Source organism: Pleurodeles waltl, chromosome 4_2 (assembly GCF_031143425.1).
Source record: "Pleurodeles waltl isolate 20211129_DDA chromosome 4_2, aPleWal1.hap1.20221129, whole genome shotgun sequence".
Lineage (NCBI taxonomy): Eukaryota > Metazoa > Chordata > Amphibia > Caudata > Salamandridae > Pleurodeles > Pleurodeles waltl.
This window is the reverse complement of record NC_090443.1, coordinates 9528339-9546060: the sequence shown is the minus strand read 5'-3', so window position 1 is coordinate 9546060 and position 17722 is coordinate 9528339. Positions and strand designations below refer to the sequence as shown.

At 46.7% G+C, this 17722-nt stretch overlaps 1 protein-coding gene across 3 annotated transcripts in view; it reads left to right on the top strand.

The window, feature by feature from the left end:
* Window positions 1-17722, top strand: part of LOC138292044 (dehydrogenase/reductase SDR family member 4-like) — a 628908-nt gene that overhangs the window by 110263 nt on the left and 500923 nt on the right. For all 3 annotated transcript variants that reach the window (XM_069230381.1, XM_069230383.1, XM_069230382.1), the window contains exons 2-3: window positions 6588-6718; window positions 10914-11064. In XM_069230381.1, coding sequence (XP_069086482.1) covers window positions 6646-6718; window positions 10914-11064 — 224 coding nt within the window. In that variant the 5' untranslated portion in view covers window positions 6588-6645. The remainder of the gene's footprint in view (window positions 1-6587; window positions 6719-10913; window positions 11065-17722) is intronic.

Here is a 17722-nt window from a genome sequence, read left to right as displayed (position 1 = left end):
CACCCACAGCCCTCCTCCCCCACCCAGACACCTCCAATGCGCATACAGATAGGAGAATGTGCGGATACTCACCCCCTTGTGTCTGCTGTGCTGTCCTCAAGCGCCCATCCAAATTAGGGTAGGCCACCGCCAGGATCCGGGACATCAGGGGGGTCATGGTGCGACTGGCACCCCTCCTAGGTCGGGAGGCCATCCCCAGCAGTGTTTCTGCGGTCTTCCTCGTTCCGCGGCGGATGTCCTCCCACCTCTTGCGGCAGTGGGTGCCCCGTCTGTTGTGGACCCCCAAGTTCCGGACTTCCTCGGCGATGGCACGCCAAATATCGATTTTCTGGTGGGCGCTCACCTGTTTGACATGTACAGGGTGGGAAAGAGAAACCGTCACATATCTGCATGTTTGGAGTACATGCCCCCCCCTCCCCAACCTTGTCATGGTTCCCATTCTCTCATCTGTCGTGCGTTGCACTTCCCATTCCCTCCACACCCCACCAACTTACATCCCCCCCCCTCCACACAGGCATAACCCATTCAATGTGCACTGAGTGTACTCACCTGTTGGTCTGGAGGACCGTAGAGTTGCGCATACTGGGGGAGGACCCCGTCCACGAGCTTCTCCAACTCTTCTGAACTGAAGGCGGGGGCCCTTTCACCAGTAGCAGCAGCCATTGTCACTTCCAGACCGAGTTCACAGCAGCACTTGCAGTATAGGTCCTCTCCTGTGGATGATCAGGTCTCGAATGATTGAGCTGATAGAAAATGGCGGTCACGCCCGCGGCGGTGCGTACCGCGGCGGTGCGTCCCGCGACCGCCGGCGCACATCGTCATTGGCTCCTGAAACCCATAGGCTTCAATGTTAACCAATGCGTCTTCGCACAGCGGTCTTCGACCGCCTACCGCCACGGTGTGCCCCGCCAGCGCAGTGACCTCACATCCCATTGTCCCACTTCACAGGTCAGGCATCGGCCATTTCAAGGGCCCACATGGCTTAATTTCTAATGCGTCACACAGGCCTAGGCCTTGCAATGGCACACATACAAACATATCAAACCATAAATTTACCTGTACTGTGCAAGCTGTGTTGTACGTACCTGTGAGTGGATTGACTCTGTACTCCATATTCTCCTTCCTAGGCACCGTCCGCTGGGACTAGCGATGAGAAGGAGGAATCCTCACGTGTACCGGCCGCTGGTGGACCTGTCGACAATGGAAGAACGCCATATAATACTACGATACCGACTTGACCGTGCCTCCATCCATGAACTGTGTGCCCAGCTGGAGCCAGCCCTGATGTCCCCCATCCGCCAACCCACAGGAATTCCCCCTCTGGTGCAGGTTCTGTCAGTCCTCCATTTCTTTGCAACTGGCTCATTCCAGACAACAGTGGCCATGTCATCTGGGATGTCTCAGCCTATGTTTTCCAAGATCTTATCCAGAGTGTTGTCTGCCCTGATGAAACTCATGCGGAGCTACATCATTTTCCCAGAGGAGGGTGATTTGCCTACAGTGAAAGCTGATTTCTATGCCCTTGGACACATCCCCAACCTCATTGGTGCAATTGATGGGACCCATGTGGCTTTAGTCCCCCCAAATGACGATGAACAGGTGTACAGGAACAGGAAGAATTACCATTCAATGAATATCCAGGTGGTCTGTTTGGCTGACCAGTACATCTCCCATGTAAATGCCAAGTTCCCAGGGTCAGTGCATGACGCGTATGTTATGTGAAATAGCAGCATTCCCTATGTGATGGAACAGCTACAGAGACAACGTGTGTGGCTAATAGGTGACTCTGGTTACCCCAACCTTCCGTGGCTACTGACCCCAGTGAGGAATCCCCGGACAAGGGCAGAGGAACGGTACAATGAGGCCCATGGGCGTACTAGGAGGGTGATTGAGCGAACCATTGGGCTCCTGAAGGCCAGGTTTAGGTGCCTGCATATGACAGGTGGATCCCTAATGTACTCACCAAAGAAGGTGTGCCATATCATCGTGGCGTGCTGTATGCTCCACAACCTGGCTTTGCGACGCCAGGTGCCTTTCCTGCAGGAGGATGGTCCAGATGGTGGTGTTGTAGAAGCCGTGGAGCCTGTGGAGAGTGAAGAGGAGGAAGACTCTGAGGACGACACAGACAATAGGGACAGAGTGATACAACAGTATTTCCAGTAACACCCAGGTAAGATTCACCCACGCCATTTCACAATTGCTTATAGCCTCCTGCATCTGTACTTTCTGTAGTTCCCCACAGATGTTTTTCATTAATTTTTGCCTTTCCCTTCCCTTCTCAGTGCTGTCTGACTCAGTACCTGACTTCTGCTTGGTTCGCCCATGAAATACAGCGTATTGACATTGGTATGTTGTCATGACTAATTGACAGAACAGAAATTGAACAGTAATATGTAATACATTTGTTAATAATACAGCATGACTCAAAACAGATTTGTGTGCAAAATGTGATTTATTTACAGTGCTAGATATCGGTACATGTGATTCTAAGGGTGATGGGTGGGGGTGGAGGAATATCCATGGCAGAGTCCAGTTCTCAGTCTCACAGGTGCATTGTTCTTTTGCCTGTGGAAGGATGGAGCATAGGCAGTTCATGGTTGGACAGGGTGGCAATGTGGGACAGTGGGAAGACTTGAGGGGGTGTGTCCTGCTGGCGGGGGTCTTGACATCCTACTCTGTCTTTTTTTTTGGTCTCAGGCTCCTCTTACAGGGTGGTTGTTCTTCAGCAGGAGGTGGGGTTCTGGGGGGCTGTCGAGGTGTTGGGACCTCCTGTCCACTAGCGCCGGCGGAGGTGGTAGGCTGTTCCTGGTCCGGCCTAGTGACAGGGGCCCTGTGTGGTGCACCATGGTCCCGCAACGCGTCCTCTATCCTGTGGAGGGCCAGGACGTGGTCCCCATTGCGGTCCCGATGATTCTCAGCTCCTCCCTGAACCCCATGTAGCGTTCTTCCTGCTGTGCCTGGATCTCAGTGAACCTGGCCAGTACCGTCGCCATCGTTTCTTGGGAGTGGTGGTATGCCCCCATGATGGTGGTGAGGGCCTCTTGGAGAGTGGGTTCCCTGGGCCTCTCCTCCCCCCCCTGTCGCACAGCAGCCCTCCGAGCTGCCCGGTTTCCCCCGGCCTCTGTCCCCTGGACGGTGTGCCCGCTACCACTGCCCCCAGGTCCCTGTTGTTGTTGGGGTGTTGGGTTAGCCTGGGTGCCCTGTAGTGGCGGACACACCGCTGATTGAGCTGTCCTAGAGACAGAGGCATGGGCCCGCTGGGTGGGAGCTGTGCTGGTGTTGGCAGAGGGGGTCGGGTCTGGTGTGGCCTGTGGCTGCCTGAGGGGAACCGACTGCCCAGAGGTCCCCGATGGTCCGGGCTGGTCATCAGGTTCACTGTCGACAGAGCTGCTATCCTCAGTGTGGGCCTGTTCCGGTGGTGGGATGGACACTTCTGGACCCTCCTGGCTGGTGTGTTGTCGTTCGGGTCCTGCATGGGGTAAGAGAGTTTGGTTATTGTTTCTGTGTGTGCAATAGCATGCGTGTTATGGGTGCCCTTGTCCCCCAGTGCAGGCATTCCCTTGAGGGAGGTGTTGTGAGGGTAGTTAGGGGGGGGGGGTTAGTGCAGTGGTCATGCTTAGGTGATGGGTGCCCATGATTTGTGTTGGCATGCAGGAGTTGGTGTTGGGATGGGTGGGTTGTGCTGGTGAGACATTGTCAGGGAGGATGTGTGCTGGGGGGTTGGGGGTGAGGGTGGGGGTGTGGGTTGGCATGCTGGTGGGGTGGGGGGGATATAGTAGTTGAGATTGGACTTACCAGAGTCCATTCCTCCGGCTACTCCTGCGAGGCCCTGAGGATGCAGGATGTTCAAGACCTCTTGCTCCCACGATGTGAATTCGGGAGGGGTGGGTGGGGGTCTGCCGCCAGTCTTCTGGACCGCGATGTTGTGCCAGGAGACCATCGATCGGACCTTCCCCCGTAGGTCGTTCCATCTTTTGCGTATGTCCTCCCTATTCCTGGGATGCTGTCCCACCGCGTTGACCCTGTCCACGATCCGCTGCCATAGCTCCGCCTTCCTAGCTATACTGGTGTGCTGCACCTGCGAGCCGAAGAGCTGGGGTTCCACTCTTAGGATTTCCTCCACCATGACCCGGAGTTCTTGGTCCGAAAAGCGTGGGTGCCTTTGGGGTGCCATGGGGTGGTGTGGGTGTGGTGTGGGGTGGTGTATGTGATGATAAGTATGTTGGTGAGTGGTGCTTTGTGCTACTATGTGGTGTGTGTGATGGTGTAGTGTGCCTCAGTGTGTCTTGCTTTGGATTGTCTGCTGTGTCTCTGTCTCCTTCTCTCAGTAATTATGGTCGCAGGGGTTTGTGGGTGATGTGGGTGTGTGTTTTATAGTTGGTTGATTGTGTGGGAGTGGTGTGTGTATGTGTATCAGGTGTGTGTATTTCAAATTGTCCAATGTGGCTGTGTTTTGGTGATGTGTGTGTATTCTGACCGCGGCGGTGTGTACCGCCAATGGAATAGCGCGTTTGAATGACCGCCGTGTGGATTCGTGGGTCGTAATGGCATGGGCGTATTTCTGTTGGCGTAACGGTGGAGGTTTGGTCATCTCCAGTTTATCGCTGCCCGCTGATGTGGCGGCCTGCAGTGGAGGACGGAATTTTGGAGGTTTGGCCGTTGTGGGTCAGAATGACCGTGGCGGTTTACCGCGGCCGCGGCGGTGTTATGGCGGTCTTCTGACCGGCGGTAAGGGCCTTTTACCGCCGAGGTCAGAATGACCCCCACAGTGTTGGTTCTCTGTGCAAGTGTAAGTGAAAATGTGTATGGGAGTGACTGAGAGAGAATAAGATTCAGTGAGATTGCATGTTTTAATTTGATGTGTTTGAGTGTGTCAATGAGAGTGAAAGAGTGTGAGAATCAATGGGTAAGTGTGATAGTAAGTATGGCTAAGGGAAAGAGAGGGTGAGATAGTGGGTGAGGCAGTGTGAGTGAGTTAGAATGAGTAAGTCAACAAGGGGGAGATTGCGGAGGGAGTCAGACCAGGTGCAGCTATTAATTGTGATGCAGGTGCAGTTGCACCAGGCCCCAGAGGCCTGAGGAGCCTACTGAAACCCAGTTATTAAAACAGCATAGGAGTTTAGATCAGGGCCCCTATATACCAGTAGTTGTGAGTGAGGATCAGTGAGTGTGAATGAGTATGTGTGGATAAGTGTGTTTCTGAGTGAGAATCAATGAGTATGAGCATATGGGTACATTTCTGTGTGGGTGACAGTGAGTAGGAGTGAGTATGAATCAGATTAAGTAGGTGAGAGAGTGAGAGGTAGAATAACTGAGTGAGAGAAAGAGTGACTGAGACAGTGAGTATGAGAAAGAGTGAAGCTGAGCATGTGTAAAATGTGTGTTTATAGCATGCATATTTAGAACTCAATCTACCCACTCAAAACACAATTCTAGATGCAGAATCAACAGGAAGAACAGGAGATGATACAAGATCTGCAAAAAATCCCTTTTGAGGTAAATATGGGGTTGCACAGAGTGAAAGAAATGTCTTGTTTAAGAACGCAGTGCAGACCTAGGCAAAAAACAGATAGATAGAGAAAATAAAACACGACCGCAAATGTGGCTAATGTTAAAATAATATAACAAAGTTAAATAAAATATATCTAGGTTAAAGTGCACAGCGGCAGGCCTTGTTTGCTAAAATAATGTGCATAAACGTTTAGCTGAAATGGCTACACAAATGTAGGACAAATTTGGTCACAGTGACAGTTCTGTCCAAGATTACCTTCTTATTTTATAGCGTGCCTTAGAGTTTTAACTGGAAATTAAAAGAAAATTAAGAGAAAATTGACATAAGAAAATTGGTAATATCATATAGACCTCTAAGTGAATTAGAATTTCTTGGATGAAATTAGGGAGGAGATTAGTTAAAGAAGGTGTAATGATACCAGATTTCCGAGAGTATTGCAGGCATTTTCCAAATTAAGAACTGTAGAATTTTGACAAAAATAAGGTGTCTTTGATTCTCTGTGTGGGATTTAGTTTTTTGACAAGTTGGGAGCACAAAAACATTTTAAGAAGGTATAGGAAGAAGCTGCTAAACTTTGATATAATATTGGAATAGACATCATGTTTGTTTTAGTAAACTAGCCCCCAATAGGGATGCCTCAGACATACCAGAATGTATGGGAGATCAGTTACCTTTTTAGCTAAGGGAAGCAGAAATCAATAAGTGGGAGCAATTGATGGAAGGAGATGAAGTGCTAACTTGGGACCATCTGAAGAAGAAGGCAAGTGGTACTTTTTCCAGTTATAAATATCAATTGGTCAAGTAAAGTGAATCACAAGAGAGTGTTTGGAAGGAGACATGCCAAACTGAATTAGACCTACAAATCACTTTACTAAGAAAGAAAGAAGTCTCAAAATGCCATTGGAAGCTATTTGACTGAGCAAAGACAACAGACATCAAAATTTGTTTAGGAGGGATATATGCTTACAAATGATCTAGAAAATGTCCAGCACATATCTTTTAACACCCTCCATGCCACTCTTTGCCACATTAAAGTTTGCTCCCCTCAAAAGAACCATTTTTTCACTTTCCATAGGCTATACTGAACTCCTCTGAAGCTGGTGAGAATCAAGAAAAAAACAGCAGAAGTCAAAATGTGGAAGTTGGGAAGCAGACGATCTGCATATGTTAGCCAATTATGCCAAGCTGAAACTATATTGGCAAAAGGTGGGTATGACAGACACAGCAATTCTTGCTCATAATATAGAGGGAAAACCCTCTCTTATTATTTTCTGTTGTTGGAAAAAGAAGAAGAAAGCAGTTATTGTCAAACCAACTTAAACTGCCTTTCTATGAGATATTATTGGCAAGGAGGGAAATATATAAACAGCGGATCCAGCCAGAGGGTCTAGTGCATGAAGAATGGTAACAGTTTTTTTAATTATATCTGTAATTTAAATGTGCAATGTTCAAATGTGAAGAAGATACAGTTAAGATAAGCATTTTATATCTGGTTGACCAGCATGACAATGTTTTGGCATGATGTCCTATGATATTACCAAACTGAATTTTGAGTGTACATAGGCTTAATGGTCAATGTAAAAATACCTGAGTGATCAAGTCAGATGGCCAACAGTTTAAAAAAGGCTTCAGCAGAAGTTCCTAGACAAAACAATTTTACTCATTTTTCTCATACATTTGATGTGATATGGAGACTAAAAACATTTGTAGATCTTATACATTACCTTCTCTCTTTTCGTCGCTGTCTTTTTACTTGGCCCTTCTACACATATTTCTGTATTACACCTTCCCTTCACATAGTCTCTCATCTCTATCTCACACACTTTTTTTCCTCACCTGTAAACACAGCAAATTGTTTTCATTTGGTGGTGGAGTGAGACTAGGTGCAGCTGTACACTTTTTTCACACACTTTCATGCAAAAAGGGAATCACAATTGGCAAACATGTAATGTGCACGCTGCTGAGAGGCCAAGGGTTGGATGAGCATGTAGTCTAAACACATTTATGGCTCACTGAAAGCTTCAACCTCAGAGTTCTCAATCTTACTTCGTCATGAACGCTCACAAACAACCTGAGATCACCCAAACACCCATAAATGACTCAGCTCGCACCACGCACTAAACAAGAGCCACAGGTTACATGAAGAAACTATACAAAAACAACATCTGGTAAAAGAAGTTAGTTCTAGGGAATGCAAGATGAAGTAAAACATGAAACATAAACAGAGACTGTATTGATGACATGGATTACCATAAGGAGTTTTACATTCAATGCTGAGAAATAGAGCAATGTTTTGCCATTAAAACTAAGGACCTGAATATGGGGCCCCATAGGGATCTGCTTCAAAGTCATATAATAATTACTGCCAGGCCTGAGCTTTGGCAGGCTCAACCCACTTAAAGGCCTGCCTGCTCATCTAATCACTTTCCTAAGTGAGTTACTTACATAATATAGGAGGCTGGTCTGGTTTGTAGTGGGTACCTATGGTACTTACACTTTATACCAGGTCCAGTTATCCCTTATCAGTGTAGTGTAGGCAGTGTCTAGAAGCCAGGCTCTCTAGAGAAAGCTGTGGATGAGATGCCAAGGCTTATCTTTGAAACATGCAAAGCTCATGCAATACCACTGTAGTCACACAGTACTCACACACATGAAAGAAAATAATCAGTGTTACAAAAATAATGGTACTTTATTTTGGTGACACAAATACCAAAAATATCATGGAGGCTATATTCCCTTAAGAGGTAAGTAATACACAAATTATATACACTAGTATGCAAAAACATGTGTAAACATAGTTAGAAAACAATGCAATTAGTGAAAATCACAATAGTTAGAAATGGGCCTAGGGAGAACACAAACCATATACTAAGAAATTGGAAGGCGAATGTCAGTTTCCCACCTACACAAGTGTAGTGTGTAGAGGGGATCTGGGAGTACTAGAAAACTCCAAAGGTAAGTACTAGGACCCACCCAGTGCCCAGGAAAGCAGGAGTAAAACACAGTAACTTTCGCAGAACACACACAGAAACTAAAAGAAGGATTATGCAAGAACCAGAAGAGGCTGTAAGACACATACTGTGGATTCCTGAACATCAGGACCTGTGGATGAAGGGTATAAAGACCATGAAGCAATAAAGAGTCCAGGAAGTACAAGAGAACCTGCTAACCCAGATGAAGGTGCAAAAGAAGAACCACTGGTGAGAAGGAACAGTCAGTATTGCACCAAAGAAGACAGAGGATTGCAGCCTCGTTTGTGTCACTGGAGTCCGCCAACAAGCCTTGGCACTCGCAAAGCTCGCAGCTAGCAAAAAATGGTGCTGCCTTGGACCAGGAAGAACCAGGTGGACTCTACCCAGGAGGGGGAGTCGAAGGGGGCTCTCAGCAACTCAGAAAGCCTGCAGAAGACCAGGCAGCATGCACAGGAGTCCCACAACCCGGGACAAGGAAGGTGCAAAAGAGGTCCATGCAGCACAACGACAAAGGTTCCCACGCCGCCGGAGAACCACTCCGGAAGCTCTGAATCATAGAATGCCAGGGCCCAGAGCTGCAAGATGCACAAAGAACTTTGTGGAAGAATGCCAACAAACCTTGGCAACTGCAAAACATGCGGTGCACAGGGGTGCTGTCTTGCGTGGGGAGGCAAGCTCTTACCTCCACCAAAGTTGGATAGTGGGATGTCAGGACCATCGGGACCACTTCAGCCCACCACCCGTGATGCAGGATCCAAGCAGCTCAGCAGGAGAGGGGATCCACACAGCCGGTCGTCATTGCAGTAGGTCCTACTGGAGCAGGGGAGTGACTCCTTCACCCCAATTGAGATTCCTTTGCTCGTCTGGTGCAGGCTGAAGACGGGCTGTCCTCAGAGGATGTACGACAGGGAAACAGTTACAGTTGCGTGCAGGAGCTGAACTTACAATGTTGCAGAAGGATTCTTGCTTTTTTGTTGCAGTTATAGAGTTCCTGGAGGGTCCAGATGCAGTTTCTTCAGTGAGAAGTTGAAGTGAAGGATGCAGATGATTCCTGCTGGAGTCTTGCAATCTGAATATGAAGAACCACCCAATGGAGAGACCCTAAATAGCCCTGAAAGGGGGATTGGTCAGCTAACCAGGTAAGCACCTATCAGGGAACGGCTTTGACGTCACCAGCTGGCACTTACTCAGTGCTCCCAGAGTTCCCTCCCAACTTGGAATCCAAGATGGAAAAACAAAGGGACCCTCTGGAAGAATTCTGAGCATCACCCCTGGGGTGATGATGAACAGGAGAGTGGTCACTCCCCTTTCCTTTGTCCAGTTTTGCGTCAGAGCAGGGACTGGGGGGTCCTTGAACCGGTGTAGACTTGATTATGCAAGGAGGACACCAAATGTGCTCTTCAAAGCATTTCCAGTGGCTTGGGGAGGCTACCCCGTCCAAGCCTGTTACACCTATTTTCAAAAGGAGAGGTGTAAAACCTTTGTTCTGCCTTACTGGGCTTGAGCTTTTTAAGCACAAGGAGGGCAGAAACCTGTCTGTGAGGTGGCAGCAGCTGGGGCTGCCTAGAAAACCTCAGAAGGCTGTAATGACAGTACTGGTGGCCCTCTAAGGAGCCCACAGAGTGCATGGGATCATACAACCAATGCTTGCAAAATCATGGGGGTATGATTCCTACATATTTGATACCAAACATGCCTCTGTTCGGAGGTACCATTATGTAGTTGGAAGTTGGTAGTGACCTATGTCCAGTACACGCGCAAAATGGCATCCCGCACTCACGAAGTGTAGGAAAATGATCTTGGAGGTCGTGGGGACACTTCTGCTAGTGCAGGGGTGCCCTCACACACAGGTACTTTGCACCCTTCCCTCAGGGCTAAAGGGCCCGCTATAGGGGTGACGTATAAGTGACCTGGTGCAGTTGTAAATGAGAGTGAAAGGTTGCTTGCACCTTTTCACTCAGGCTGTAATGGCAGTCCTGCAGAAGCCTTTGTATGGGCTCCCTGTGGTTGGCAAAATATATGCTGCAGCCCATGGGGTCACCTGGAACCCCAATTCCCTGGGTACCTAGGTACCATATACTAGGAACTTATAAGGGGCCACCAGTATGCCACTTGTGGGTGAAATACTGTGTTAACAGTATCCAACAACCAGTTTTAAGGGGGAGTTAGCATAACTACTGTGGTCCTTGTTAGCAGGATTCCAGTAGACACAGTCAAATACACTGACAAAAAGGCAAAATGTGGGGGTAACCAAGCTAGAAAGAGGCTAATTTCCTTTACATAAGTATATTTTATAGATTATTTTGCAAAAAATAAGATTTCTACAGAAGACATAACACAATCAGAACTGAACAATATGTTTATTAAAGACAAATAGAGAGAAAGGACAGGGTTTAAAGGTGCAATTGTTTTGTGTTCTGCAAGAATAGGTCCTACTAACGCAGAGAAGAGGACGCTGAAGATAATGAACACCCAGAGCCAAAATCCACAGAGTCGAGAGAAGGAGAGCCCGAGATCAAGCAAAGAGAGGACTGGCATCCACAGCCAAAAAGTGGCCATCATCACCGCCTCCACCACCGGGTAAATGAAAAACGTATATTCTAGGACTCTTTCCAAACTATGCATGTGTGTATATGTTATAATTTAAATAAATTACTTATTGGAAGAAGTTGAGTTATTAGTTGAGGGGGGTAGGCACCCACCGTAAGTAATAATCACAGTCCTTGTCAGAGAGAACTTTTTGTGACAACTTTATTGAGTTTTGGCACAGTGATAAGGCACTCAGTTGGCATAAAATGATACACAGCCATAGGCAGAGAGCAAATACACCAAACACTGTAGAACTTAATTCCGATAAGAGGGGCACATAAACTTGCGAAACTACAAGGTGTGGGGCAACTCCAATGGACCCACCAACTTCCCCCATATATGTCCATGCTGCGCAGGGGATTACCAAGCCTCATACATGGGTCCTTCTTGTTGTGCATACCAGTCCACCCCTCTTCTCCATTGCAACACTGTGGGGGGAGCCAGATTCTTCCAACAGGATGGAAGATCATGCTTCCCCACCATTGTTGCCACCATTGTCACTTTTCCCAAAAGCACCCATTCGACTTTCAATCCTCCAGAGCCCTCCAGGACCCCCAGCAGCAGTAACAAGTGTGAAGTTGCACCTCCCTCCTCAGCACATCAGACATCTCTCTCACCACAGTGGACCAGTATCTCTGGAATGCCAGGCATAACGATACTGTTGTGAGGTTATTTTAGTAAGCTTTTATGAGCACGTTATTTTAGCCATAGGGTGTGATGGAAGTCAGAAGAGGCTCCTGAAAAGCAAGGACAGGTAGTGGCAGGCCTTCTCGGTGAAGCCTGGCCGGAGTTAGGTAGGCACAATAAAGGTAGTAGATCTGAATTAGGCACAGTCTGGAGGAAACTGTGATAAATTGATGTGCCATCACTGCGTCCTGCAAGTCATCACCCGCAAGGGAACCCAGCTACCCTTCCCTGCGGGCCCTAAGGTGATCTAGTGTGCTAGGGGCATTAATGGTAATGGTGCAATGGATCTGGGAGACTCCACCCCTGCTCAATGCCCCTATGAGGAGCTTAGCTTCCAGAGGACTGAATTCAGGAGGAGGGGTATCACAAGACATGTGATTGTAGAGGGTGTGACATAACTGTAGGGTTTGTAGAACTGTGTGAGGGTGAGGGAATGGTGTCCTGAGGTCCTGAAAGAAGTGCTTGTAGGTCCCAGCCCACACATTTCCAATTTGTATCATACCAATAAGGTCCCATCTCCTGAACCCCCTCCAGTGTCAACACCTCACATAGCCAGGTGCCATGCCATAAGGGGGTCTGAAGCCTGAGCTTGTTGTTCCATTTGGAGTGTTGGAGGGCAGCCCTCTAGGCAAGAAAAAACACCTTGTTATCACAGAAATGGCAGTAGAGACTGGGGAGACATAGAGCATGGCCATAATTTGTGGAAATCCCAGGGATGACAACACCAGACAATAAGTGGGATCAGATCATTCCCCTCTAAGCCAATCATGAATCACTAGTAGCTGGGACGCTAAATAGAAGAGGTAAAGGTTGGTCATCCTCAAACCTCCATCATATGGGGTGCGTTGGCAGCAGTTAAGGGCCAGGTGAGGACTGGAGCTATGGCAGTGGAACAAGGATGCCAGTGTCTCCAACGCCCAGAACCCGGTCAGTGGTTTTGAGAGATTCTGAAAGACACAGAGGAACCTGAATAGCACCATTATTTTATAATGAGTGATCCTACCCATCACTTTTAACAGAAGGGATGGCCACCTACTAATGTCTTGTTTAGATTTCTGTGTCAGAGGTCCGAGATTAAGAGACCAAGTGAGTTCAGGGTAAAGTATCACCCAGATACCCAAGTATTTGAAACTGATGTGGTGCACTGGGATGTCTGCCTGCCAGATCATACACTCCTGGGATGGATCTAGGGGCACCAGGACAGTTTTGGCCAGGTATACACGAAGACCGGAAGCTTTCTATTGTTCTGGATGCTTGAACTGGGGTTGGAGTTCAGCACACAAACGAGTCCATGAAAGCGGTTTCCAAACCCCTCCTCTCTGTAGCACATGGTCCAAATATATTCAATCCACCATATCAAATGTCTTCTCAAAATCAATAAGTAGTAAGGCCAAACAAGGTGAGAACAGTTGACAGTGGGCCAGAGCCACGTGAATATGCCGGAGGCATTGGCGCATGTTTTTTGTTGGCATAAAACCACATTGGTCGGAATGTATAAGCGTGGGAAAGACTTATCTGAGGCAGGCAGCTGAAGAGGAAACTTGGATGATATTCAGAACAAGAGGTTGATGGGGGCTGGGTCTTTGGAATCACCATAATGGGTACTGTGTCTAATTCGGTGGATAAGTCCCAATCTCTGGCACCTCGTTATAGAGCACTAGAAGTCAGGGCATTAGGATTTCCTGAAACTTGGTGTAATACTAGATAGGAAACCCACCTGGGCCAGGGGTCTTCCCGGTTGCCACAGCGGAAATTGCCTTGCTCACTTCTTCGGCCCAAAGGGGCTGATCCAGCAACAGTGAGTCAGAGAACGATAGCCATGGGAGGGGTACTTCATGTAAGAAGGAGGGGTCATGTTAATTTTCCAGGGTGAATTTTTAAAGTCACTAAATTAACCTGAGCCCAACTCCTGGTAACTATGGCACAGACTAGACAGGCTTACCTTAGAGGCAAAGTGTTAAGTATCTATGCAGTATTAAAACTGTAATAAAGTTAAAATGCAAATGCAGTAAAACAAATCAAAGCAAATGAGAAAAATAGAGTAAAGGTTAATAAACAAAATGACAAATAAATCCAAGATGGGTAACTGGGGGTATGAATTTTAAAGTTTAAGTAGAAATAGTCACAAGAAACACAATCAATGATAGTTAATCACAGGACATAGGCGCAATTTGACACTGACTGTGATGGAGCATGGGTCAGATACACTAACCAGCTTTGTCCTGGTCAAAGATTTTACCTTCTGACTTTAGTCGTTTAAATCTCAATCTACCACATGAGTACACTTCTAAAGTCAAACCCCCTCCAATATTCTCCCCTCACAGGACCTCAGGAGAACAAGGGGATGATTCTCTAACATCATATATTTGCTTAAAGCTACCATCTTTGTAGCTGCTAACCCAAGTCAATAGCCAAGAGTACATAACTGACACATCACCTTTTGTTCATGTGTAACCACTAGCTTGGGAATAAAAGGTGTCATGGCCTGCCCTCCTACACAGGGAGTAGTGTGTTAATACTTACCACTTCATCCTGGGTTGTATATCCACCAATTTTCAGTTTGATCATCTTAGAATGAAACACTTGGAAAAAGGGCTCACTAAGCTGGATGGAAATGTATTTATGAAGAGGTATAATAACTTTGGGAGAACCACCATTTTCATAATGGTACAGATGACCCACCAGCAATAGTGGGAAGGCCTTCCATCTGGCCACCTGATCAGACAGTTTATACAAGATCAACTCATAACTGTCTCTGATAACCATATCAGTTTCCCTATGAATCTGAGCCTCCACAATATTCTAAAGGGAAGTCTGGGTTGAATCTGGCTGTGACATCCGTGAGGGGGGAAATGTAAGATTTTTTCCAATTAATAGTAATGTGAGAGAGAGCCAGTTCAAAGGAATTCTATCATTACTAAATTAAGAAAGGTCCAGCTACGTCTCAAATATGGCACCATGGCGTCCACGTATATGGGAATGAGGAGGTGGCGGCTTGAGTGCTTGTTCTGAGTAGGGCTGCTGCAGCCAGGCAGCTAAGGGCTCTAAAGCATTTGCAAATCAGAGGAGAAAGAAGGCAGCCCTGTCTGGTACCCTCCAAGACAGAGATTTGCTTGGAGGTGTTGCCATTGATTCTGACACGAGTAGCCAGCAAATTGTACAAAACATGCAGACATACCAATTCTACCTAATCTGGGGAAAATGAAATCCTAATCCAGGATGTCAAACACCATTGAAGCATTGTAAAAGATGACAACAGCATGCAAGGTAGGCTGCAGGTCATGAATCAGTGTGAAGATGCTGCACAGATTGTGGGTAGCAAATCTGCCCGGGACAAAGCCAGATTGATTAGGTCACACAAAGTCTAGAAAAAGGAGGACCAGGAGATTTGCTGTCAGTTTAGCAATAATGTTGGTATAAAAGTTTAGGGACAACAGTCTATCAACTCAAAACCGGTGGCTCACTTATTTTGTTTCAGCATTGTTACGAGGATGGCTTTGCAGGAGTAAGACAGGAGGATCTGTCTAACCCTAGTTTCCTCAAACAGGACTAGGAGATGGGGAGCCAGTATTTGAGCAGTCTCATGTAGAACTCTGCCAGAATCAAACTGATGACTGTCCTGATCTCTTCTAATGTCAATTGTGGGACAGAAAGTGTAGATGAGCATTATCAAGCCAGGCAAAACCCAAGTACTCCGAGACACTCTCAGTGGATCTGGGACCGGTGGGTGAATACTGCTCTTTAAAATACCCAGAGAAAATGGCTAGGGTACGTGGCACTGTGAAATGTGTCTCTCCCAGGTGGTCAGTAATGTTATTAGATACCTGTCTTGGATTGGCTGCAGACAACCAAAACCAAGTGCCATTAATCAGATACAAATTAATAAGGACACTCAGTAAGGAGTAATGCCCACACAGAGAGCCAATACAATGCAACTGTAATCCAGCAATAATAATGAGCACAAATACTAATAACAAGAATCATATAACACAGTGTGTTCATAATGAAGTCAATCACAATGCATACATCGAAGAAAGCAGTAGGATCAGGCCCTTCAACCCCCGCCGCACAATGGGCTGAACTTTCTACAACACTGGGAAGCCAATCAGTCTCTCTCTTTCTCCTCAATGTCTCTGTCAGTCTGCTCTTCTTCAGCTGCTGGTGACTGCGGTGCTACCAGGGGTGATGGCTTGCAGGCCGACAGCAGTCCTGGATGACTCCGCCCATGAGCTTACCTGAAGTTCGGACTCCTATGTATTTTATCAACTAAAAGCTGACTTACGCAATATTTGTACAACATTCCACTAGCTTCTCTCAGGTCTTGGCATTACTATCAGTGTTTTTTAATTTTGTTGTTTCTAGAACAAATCTATCCTGTTCCCAAGTTCTCCATAGTCAGCTTGGTAGAGTAAATAAGATAGCAGTGTCTCAGGAATGTCAAAATCAAGCCTCATACACTTGGTGCAGCCTAGTATGATAGGCAGGCCATCTTAAATGCCTGCAAATACAAGTGTCTCAGGAATGTTGAAAAACAAAAGTTGTGTACTCAGTGCAGTCTGGTATGATAGCTAGACTATTTTGACCTATGGTTACACCTGTGGAATGTCAAAAGCAAGCATCGCGAGTTCAGCACTGTGCACAGGTTTTTTCACTCATGACACTTCCTAAGCTAAGTTAAGCCTTCCACGTCACAATGTCTTCTGCATGCTAGGCCTTTACTGCACACTACCCATGGGGTTTTGATCATGTTTGCTAAAGATTTGCTATCACATTCACCCTTGCCATTGGCACATTCATATGCACATTTCCCCCAGAAGAGGCATTCTCTGTTTGCAACTTCAGGATATTAAAAGCTATTACCTCAGATTTGACTCAACATGAGGTTCATATGCGCCCATGGGTTCATCGATTACAGATTCTTTATCTCACTTTCCAGGTGTGATAGATTTGACTTTGGGATTTTAACTCCCAACTTTGTCTAGGTATTCTATTACCTCTAACCACCACCTTAAATGCCTCCCTGAGGACTCCCACATGTTCCACTGATCCTTGGTTAATTTCAAGGTAATCTACTGTATCTTGTCTAAACCCTTCGAAGATTTTTTTGTCTAACAGGTCCTTTCACCCAAGACTCCACATTCTGTGTCCAGGGGAAGCCCTGGGATGTGCATTTCCAGCAGAACTGGGGAGTGATGAGGTAACGTCTGAGCTAAAAGTCGAACTTTACTAAACCAAAGGCCAACATCCCACGAAAACCAAGGCAAGACAACATATTGTGGACTGCAGATAAGGTGTCCTCCCGAGCAACCAGATGTCTTTATGTCTTTGTTGGCAAGAACCGGGAGGTTGTGCTCAGATATGAGCTGCAGAGTCTACAGTGGATGAGTCTGTGCCAGTCGTGACAGATGATTCGTCCAGAGCACTGTCAAGTAAGCAATTAAAGTCTCCCTCCCCTTTCACCAGGGCACATGACTCAGTATCAAGCACCCTCCCCCAAAGAGAACTGAAGAAGGCTGGGTCATCAATACTTGGGCTGTGACAACTTACAATTTATAATCATGATCTAAACATTTTCCACCTACCCCTTACTATAGCATATCTACTGCTGTCACCTGTCTGAGTAACAATTACTAGGAGTTATCAAAATGGCACACCCTGACCATATGATGCAACTATCCAAAGTGATACCCATCAAGTGGCAAATGTGAATTCAGTTTGATTGGTCAGATAAGTTTCATGAAGTAGGGCTATATTAATACGCTGTCTGTCAAGATAGGAGAAGACATGACAGATTTCTGGTGGTTGTTGAGGCGCTAGATGATCTATGTGAAAAACAATGATTAGCCATGTAGTGTGATTGGGAGAGAGGACTGAATGGATGGCTGATGTGTCCTGGGAGAGCAAATCAATAGAGTTTGTAACAGACAAGAAATATTCAAAAGAATGGACATCCATATCTAAT